The sequence below is a fragment of the Gymnoscopelus microlampas genome (genome assembly GCF_963454915.1).
Source record: "Gymnoscopelus microlampas genome assembly, chromosome: 15".
Taxonomy (NCBI): Eukaryota; Metazoa; Chordata; class Actinopteri; order Myctophiformes; family Myctophidae; genus Gymnoscopelus; species Gymnoscopelus microlampas.
This window is the reverse complement of record NC_139952.1, coordinates 41,771,214-41,779,637: the sequence shown is the minus strand read 5'-3', so window position 1 is coordinate 41,779,637 and position 8,424 is coordinate 41,771,214. Positions and strand designations below refer to the sequence as shown.

Below are 8,424 nucleotides of genomic sequence, written 5' to 3'. Positions count from 1 at the left end.
TTTCCCACATCTCCCACATTCCTCCTTTTTGTGGGCTGCATGGCTGCTGTTTTCACGTCGTTGCCATTCGTTTTTCTTTTGATGGCCCTCGCGCCGCCTGAACTCATCAACGTTGGCCAGCGGTGCGTCTGGCCGGTTGGCTTGGAGATTAACCTGCCTCGTTACCTCCTCCGCCTGGCGCGCCTCCGCGATGACTTTCGCCAACGTCAACTCTGCCGTGAGTTGGAACCGTCGGGAGAGCTCCTTGTCCCGTATGCCTACTACAAGGCGATCGCGAATATGCTCGTCCCTTTTGGCTCCAAAATCACAGTGTTCAGCCAACTCGTACAATCTCCTTATGTATATCTCCGCCGTTTCACCCTGTTGCTGTTCACGTTGGTAGAAACAGGCTCTCTCATGTATAATGTTGCGTTGGGGAACAAAGTATTCGTCGAACTTTTTCAGCACAACGTCATATTTATCCTTATCCCCTTCTTCAGCAAATGCAAAGGAACCGAATATTTTTTCAGCCTCGCTGCCCATCGCGTAGATAAGGGAACTCACTTGAACCTCCCCGTCATCTTTATTGAGCTTTGTGGCCAACCTGAAGCGAGAAAATCTCTGTTTCCACTCCGGCCATTCCGCTGGGCAGTCGAACTTGAATTCACTCGGTGGATTAAACTTCGGCATTTTTCCGTCTTTTCTTTTCTTTTTTTCTGCGCCGACACACAAGCGCTTCTGACACCATGTAATGTCTGTACAACTCTATCTTACAGGACATATAAAGTTCACATAATTATAATGAGGCGACTCCACGAGTTCTCTTGTTGTGTATCAGCAGTAGTCTGTTTATTAACGTTCCCTCCAGAACCGGCAACACACATAACATCTGACGTACTTCCGTCTACGTCATACAACACATGCAGCTCTTAAAGTGACAAGCACACTGTCTTAGTAACTTCACTCATTACAGACTACCCATACAATTTCGTAAACACAATTCATTCAAAAGACTAAAACTAAATATCTGATGTCAAAATGGACACTGCAAAAACACCACCACACCTGTTATTGTAGGTTCTTGTTTAACAATACAAACCAGGAGGACCAAAATATACATATATTTACATCATAAGCATAGATATTATAACATATAAATAATGAATACATCCCATGTTTATAAAGTATTACATCAGTTTATTTAGGGATAAACAGAACACAAGCTGATCACAATAGTTTGACTGGTCATTAGAATAGAAGAGAACTTCAAATATCTACAATATTAACGCAATAATGTCAAAGATCAACAAGGATAATGTGGCATAATGTCACAAAGTGGGTGAAAAAAATGGATCCACACGAATTAAAAATGCTAAAAGTAATTTATTAAAACTTGCATTACATAACATTATAAACACAATTGAACCAAAAGAGTATAAACACATGTACAATAGACAGAACAGTCTGAGCTGCACAGGCTTCAGAGAAATCAAACAACCAAAACATCAGCTACTGTATGTCAGTGGTTCTCAGACATTTTCATGTCAACGACCCCAAAATTAATGTGTTACTGAAAACTAAAATGTGTGTTAAACAATAATGGACAGTGTCAAAACATGTTAAACATGTTAAAGGACCTGCTCCCATGTCTAACAGTGGTAACATGTTTCCAACACCCACCCAGTTTCAACCTGCACCCTTTACCAAACCAAATAAACGACAAAAAACTATCACATTTTAGGAAGGGACAAGTCTCGAATGTGTCAGTGACAAAAAGAGAGTCCACACACAAATCAAAATGCAAAAAAGAGAAAGAAAAGCTACACCACATTACACCCAAAACGTTATAATGTCCTTCAGTTTACTGACAAAACCCCACACTACTGCCCAACATACCTTTACCACTATACATCTAGTCCCTCCACCACACCACCTTGCTGCCCCTCTCTCAGCAACCTTGGTACCTGAGGAGCACATCATTATGCTAAATCATTAGAAAGATATATAATTTATGGTGCAAGCTGTAACATGCCATCAAGAACTCCATGCTGTTCATTCTGATGTGGATTGTTCATCACTGATCAATGGTTCCCTTTCCTCTGAAGTGTTTCTATCCCTTGGTTCCTTTTCCTCCGAAGTTTTTTTAGTGTGTTTCTTATACTGCTTGTAGCCGTAGTATCCTGCTCCAATTCCTACACCTACAACAGCTCCCACTGCAGCACCAATTGGGCCTCCAACTATAGCTCCAACTTCAGTAACAGCAATTGCGACCCCTCCTCCGATGGCAGTGCCCGCTGTAACAGCAGCGCTAGTAGCTGCAGTAAATACTTGAAATACCTTGACCATATCTTTATTATCTTCACTAATCATTTTTTTCCACTTTTCGTCATTCTCACTAACCAGTCTCTCTTTCTCTCTTTTTTCCTCTTCCCTCTCTGCACTTATCTGTCTCTCTTTCTCTCTCTCCATTTCCCTGGCTGCTTCTTGGAACATCTCATTGGTGTAGTGGCTTCCTCCATTCATGTCCAGCATGTTGGTGATTTTCTCCAGCAGCTCATTGACCTGAGAGGGATCATTGGTTGTTTTGTTGTTGAAGACATGATAGCGTCCGTTACATTTGCGAATGCATGCTTGTAGTTTCTGACTCTCTTTCAAAAAGTCAGCAACTGATACTTCTTCAAGCCTGTCAACGTTAGTGAAGAGAATCATGGTGTATTCAATTGACTTTTGGCCAAATAATTCCTGAATCAACTCCACAGATTTCTGCTCCTCGTCTGTGAATCTGTCTAGTTTGATCACAACCAGGATGGCATGAGGGCCAGGAGCAGCTAACTTAATACAATCACTAATCTCTTTAATGGTTTTACCTTCACTGCACAAGGTGTCAAATAATCCTGGTGTGTCAACAACTGAGACCGCTCTATAATTCACTACACCTTTGGCCTCCTCACAGCTACTTGTCACAGATTCAGGTGAAGGTCTGGATACAAAATCTCTGGAAGCCAGGATGGTGTTTCCAGTGGCGCTCTTTCCATTCCCAGTCTTCCCAACCAGCACAACCCGAAGTACTTCGTCATTTGTTATGGAAGCTGATGGATTAAAGTGATACGATAAATCCATTAGAGGTTTCTATAAAACATGGTTTAATGACTCTAACTCTTAGAGCCATTGATTAAACCATGACAATTATAGTCATTATATTTCATGAGTGACTTTCTCCTCATTTGAAAATAAGCACACTGTAAAGTATAAATGTAAAATGTAGTCGTTGCCTTGTAAGATACATGCCTTCACCTCCCTTATTGCTTTCTGCACCTCCACTCATGTCTGCCTTGTGTTATTTTCTTACTAGAGAGAGACGGAGAGACATACAGAGAGACAGGTCGAGACAGGTCGAGACAGAGAGACATACAGAGAGACAGGTAGAGACAGAAATATTTTTTATTTATTTTTTCCACACACTTTCAAGTGAAGTGAAAAAGAAAACATGAATTCCAGGCTAGAGGGCTAAATGGGCTGCACATGCACACACACACGTTTAACTTTGTAACTTTTAACAAGTTATTTTTGCTTATTGTTTTGCGTAAAGCACACTGAATTGCCTTGTTATTGAAAAGTGCTCTACAAATAAAGTTGCCTTCCCTAATTAGTGAAATTGTTGGCAAGATATAATTTTGTGACAAATAAAGAAATGACAAGACTTAAACAATTTCAAAAACACAGTTTTCATTTATAAAATTACTTTACAAAATGTCAGCTGCTGACCACTGAAAAAGGCTGGCATTATCAATATCAATTAAAGCGATTTAAGTCACTTTCCCATCTACATTTTCTAACCGTTGGAGCTGCCAGGACATACTTGCACTGTATGATCTTCTGTTTGTACCCTTTTAGTAATGTTTATATGTGCTCTTTTTGTAATGTTGCTTGTTTTCTGTATATCTGTACGGATGGAAATTAGTATTCTTGCTAAAGCCAGTGTATTTACACGGCATTGTATGTGTTGTGTTCATTAATATGCACTTTCCCTTCCATATGCATGTATAAATAAATGTCTCTAAAAGACAAACGTGTCTCACCTGCTTCACTGTTGAAATTCGCTAGTAGATTTTAATGTGGAGAGACAGAGAATAAAGACAATGAAGATGATGATGTTCTGGGTTCTACAACTTCTGCATCTGCATCAAGGAGCAGCTCCTACAGATCCTACAGAGACAGAAAATAAAGAGCGTTGTGTGTAATTGAAGTTATGTTTTGGGTTAAAACCGGGAAAGCATCTGTGTCATTTTAGATTTTAGCTATATACTGTACATAGCAACTAGAGATTTTAGCCGTGGTTGCCTCAGTTAACCCCAGTTTGGGTGGATTTGGTTGAATCAAATATAATTATTAATTAATATTGGATAAATCGCGGGTGAAATAATGCGGGAATTAAATTAATGATATCAATCTATAGGCCTATTATAGCTTTTAAAAAGCACAACATCTTGACGTGCGTGCGTTTGTAGTATTTTAATATTACGTAATTTTACATCAGCCACAAATTAGCCGCCTACTGCACGTTGCCAACAACAGTGTACAGCATGCCGGTGTTGCCAGATCTTGCGAGATAAATAAGCAGCCAGGTCTATGAAAACAAGCCCAAAACAAGTGGCAAATTAGCCCAAAAGTCGCTTATAAAAAGCAGACATGGCAAAAAAATGCGAAAGTAAAGGGAATGAAGCTCCGTCTTGTTGTTACCATAGATATGGATTGTATATAGTCACTACATCGCGACAGACAGTGGTGAGTAACATTGTTTATAAGAAAACTAACATCAGGAAAATAATAATAATTTGATGCGGTTGGTGCGGATCTAGAAATAGGATGGTATAATTAATGCGGTTGGATGGTGGGTGGATATTGAGTATACGCGGATTTGGGTGACGATAAACCCCATCCGCGCATCTCTAGTCGCAACATAAGTTTTTCAGAAAACTAAAAAGAATTGCAGATCTACAAGCTCACAGCGAGTCACTTCGTGCCGCGCTGCGAGCTTGTCTGCTATTTCTGAACATTTTTGAAAAATCTTGAATTTTTAATAATTTAGATTTTTTTAAACACAAATCTTCTCTTCTGGGGGTCCCTGGCACAAAACATTTTCAGATGGGGGGTCCGCGGCCATATTTATGTATAAATTTGGGACCCCAGTAGAGCCAAAACCACCACAACGATACATATGGCCACAGTAGAGCCAAAACCACCACGGTATTGGTATGTGAATTATCATAACTCATGATGGATGATTTATCCATCATCATATTGTCCACGTAGGCCTACTAATACATGTACAAAAAACATTGGAGTCAGTCATTTCAGTCATGCCATACTTCTACCACATAAATTACTCATCATCAAACATTACATCAAATCCAGATTAAAGGGTTAGTTCAGATGTTTTGAGTATTTTCTGTAGGAAATACTTACCATTAATGTAGTGGTTGCAAAGGTATTAATTGATTGCCCGAGTTCCGTGGTCAGAGTTATGGTCCGTTTCTGATAAATATGAAGTAGTTCCGGTAGATTAGTAGATTTGGTGGGGGCCGCTCAGTAAAAATAAATACATTTAAAAAACTAACGTCATTTGTATTGTTGACCCATTTCTACCATATAGAGCAAGTTTCGCTCAATTTCGACCCCTCTGTCACATGGTACTAATGTTTGTGTCCAGAATCACTGCGCCGCGGCAGCCTACTCACTCACAAAATATATGACACAAAAAATAGTACAATGTGACAGAGGGGTCGAAATTGAACGAAACCTGCTCTATATGGTAGAAATAGGTCAACAATACAAATGACGCTAGTTTTTTAAATGTATCTATTTTTAATGAGCGGCCCCCACCAAATCTACTAATCTACCGGAACTACATTCATATTTATCAGAAACGGACCATAACTCTGACCACGGGACTCAGGCAATCAATTAATACCTTTGCAACCACTACATTAATGGTGAGTATTTCCTACAGAAAATACTCAAAAAATCTGAACTAACCCTTTAAGTCAAAGAGACATTTTACCTTCATCTGCAGAGGAGTTGTTCAAAGAAAAGACGCTGCTGAGTTGATCCACCTTCAACAATCAACAAGAGTGTCTGAGTTCAACTGTTGTCCTCTTACTCAGCTAAATCCTGTGGAGAAAAAAAACTGAGGTCAAAATGGACTTTCATACATAACCCCTCCCACCTAAAATGTGTTGTTTTCTCTTTCAAAAAAGCCTATAACAAAAAAACTACGGCTGTCAAAGTTAACTTGATTAATTGCAATTAACTCACCGTTATGTTAATCGCGATTCATTATTTTAATTGAATTTAATGAATCGCATATTTATTTATTTTAGCCATTTGGCCTATTCGTAGTTTAGGACAGGCTCTCTATGTCAGTGAGCATGTTCCTTAAGTTTTGCTGTTATGTGTTGTGGATTTCAATGGTCATTGTAGATGTTACAGTCCCTTTACTGTTGTTACCCCACAACTCATTAGGCATTACATTTATTTCTTCAGCTACTTTCAAAAGGGAGCTAAATGCTACAGTAGTAGATTGGAATGTAACAGGGAGGCTACAATATCCTGTGCTCAATTGATGTTTGTTTTATTTTGTAGAATCCTGTATGAGGTCCATCATTTAGTGTTAATGTAAAAAAAGATATATATATTTTAGAGAAACACTAAGTACTCATATTACTAAGTAGATGTAGCAGATCGTTATAACCATCTGCTGCAGCCTTTTTTGCAAATGCAGTACCGATTTGATGGTTTCTTTTGGCTTTTTAATTGATAAACATACTTTTGCAAATAACAAGCATATTTCCCCCTCCCATGTTAATAGGGGTATACAATACTTGAAAAATATTTTAAAGTACTCTATTGGTATATTAGAACAGATACAAAACTGATGCCTTATTTGCGATTAATCGCGCGATTAACTATGACAAAGCATGTGATTAATCGCGATTACATTTTTTTTATCGTTTGACAGCACTAAAGAAAACTGAATACAACAATAACAGCATCACACATGATAAACTAAATTGTTTAAAAAAAATCTACAGTATCTTCATATTATTGACTAAAACCTAAACATCACATTTATGTGTACACTATCACAGAACATTATTTTGTGGCCTTCAAAAGTCTAATTGCTTGGTAAAAGAAAGTCCTCTTACTTACCATTAACTCTTTCATTGCCACACTTATTTCAGACTGTGTCGTCCCAGTGCCACGAAAAATGTGCATTTTTCCTCCGTTTCTTTTTTAACATTGAAGTGAATGGAGCAGCAATTTTTTTGGATAGCGTTATCTCCTAGTTCCTTTGAGATAAACAAAAAAAAACAAGACCAAAAAAATATATATATATATAATATATATTTAAAAAAAAAAAAAATATATATATATATATATATATATATATATATATATATATATTTTTTTTTTTTTTTTTTTTTTTTAAATAATTTTGTCATTTCCGTCCGTGGCCATGATAGCCATAGTAGCATCGGACGGGAATTCCCGTTTTTGGCAGGCAGTTAAGAGTTAAGGCTACGGTATTTTTTCCCGTTAAGGACGGGACTGCGACACAAACCTTTTGTGGTTTGGGTAATATGGGTCTTCTATGCCAAGAAAAGCATCAAGAGTCTCCTTTGAAATATGTAACTTTGAGGAAATGTGGCAACATTCTGTCTGTCTAAGCACAATACTCTATATTTTATAAAAATAAAAACACCTAGAGTCAGACCCTAGTCATCTGAACTTGGTCTGACCAAGATAACAGCATTGTGGGCAGTGAAGTCCCTGCGAGTTTGCGAGTTAAACATGTTTTAAGTGAGCCAAAATTAATGATAATGAATTTATTTTATATAGCACTTTTCCAAACATAGTTTCAAAGTGCTTTACAGGACAAGGTAAAAGAGCAACGTGATAAATATTAGAGATAAACTACAACAAAAGATCAGTGAATAAAATAGCACAATAACCACAATGCATTCCACCTTGTCTCATGACAGACGTCATGAGACAAAAGACACACACGTATACAACAAATTATTTTTGATGGGAAAATGAATTGCAACAACTATGCTGTGATAGTGAAGAAAGGGAACTTGGACTCTTTCTGACAAACCACATACTGTATCATTTGACTAGACCGACAGAGAACTCAGTAAAAGAAACAAGGAACTGAAATCTCAGGCAAGTATTTGACACATCGGCAAGAAGTGCACAGTGATGGTGAAGAAAGAGAACTGGGAAAGACACGTGCGGACAAACCACACGTCATTTGACGAGACATTTCCAGGAGACATAAATAAATAAACTAAGGAACTGAAAATTCAACCATATTTCCATATACAAATATCAAATCAAGTGCAATCATCAGTATGTTAATCATAAATAATGCTTGTATTATTG

The 8,424-nt window shown here is 37.9% G+C and overlaps 1 protein-coding gene across 2 annotated transcripts; it reads right to left on the bottom strand.

Moving 5' to 3' along the window:
- Positions 1–1,453: 1,453 nt before the first annotated feature.
- LOC311062205 (GTPase IMAP family member 9-like) lies at positions 1,454–6,151 on the bottom strand. Of its 2 annotated transcripts, XR_014602474.1 has the most exons (5): positions 6,041–6,151; positions 4,059–4,185; positions 3,268–3,327; positions 1,908–3,068; positions 1,454–1,833 (listed from the first exon to the last, which is right to left on the bottom strand). XR_014602474.1 is itself a non-coding variant. In XM_084081073.1 (4 exons), the coding sequence occupies exons 3-4, from the start codon at positions 3,302–3,304 to the stop codon at positions 2,032–2,034; spliced, it is 1,074 nt and encodes a 357-aa protein (XP_083937199.1). In that variant the 5' UTR covers positions 3,305–3,327; positions 4,059–4,185; positions 6,041–6,151; the 3' UTR covers positions 1,454–2,031. The 2 variants fall into 2 exon arrangements, 1 of the variants encoding a protein (XP_083937199.1); XM_084081073.1 differs by having other exon boundaries at positions 1,454–3,068.
- Between the last annotated feature and the right edge of the window lie 2,273 nt (positions 6,152–8,424).

Excerpts from the sequence above, each read along its gene's own strand:
- LOC311062205 (XM_084081073.1), bottom strand. The coding sequence starts at position 3,304 with ATGAGTGGAGGTGCAGAAAGCAATAAGGGAGGTGAAG. Across the intron at positions 3,069-3,267 it reads AAGCAATAAGGGAGGTGAAG|CTTCCATAACAAATGACGAA; the intron begins GCATGTATCTTA and ends TTAATCCATCAG.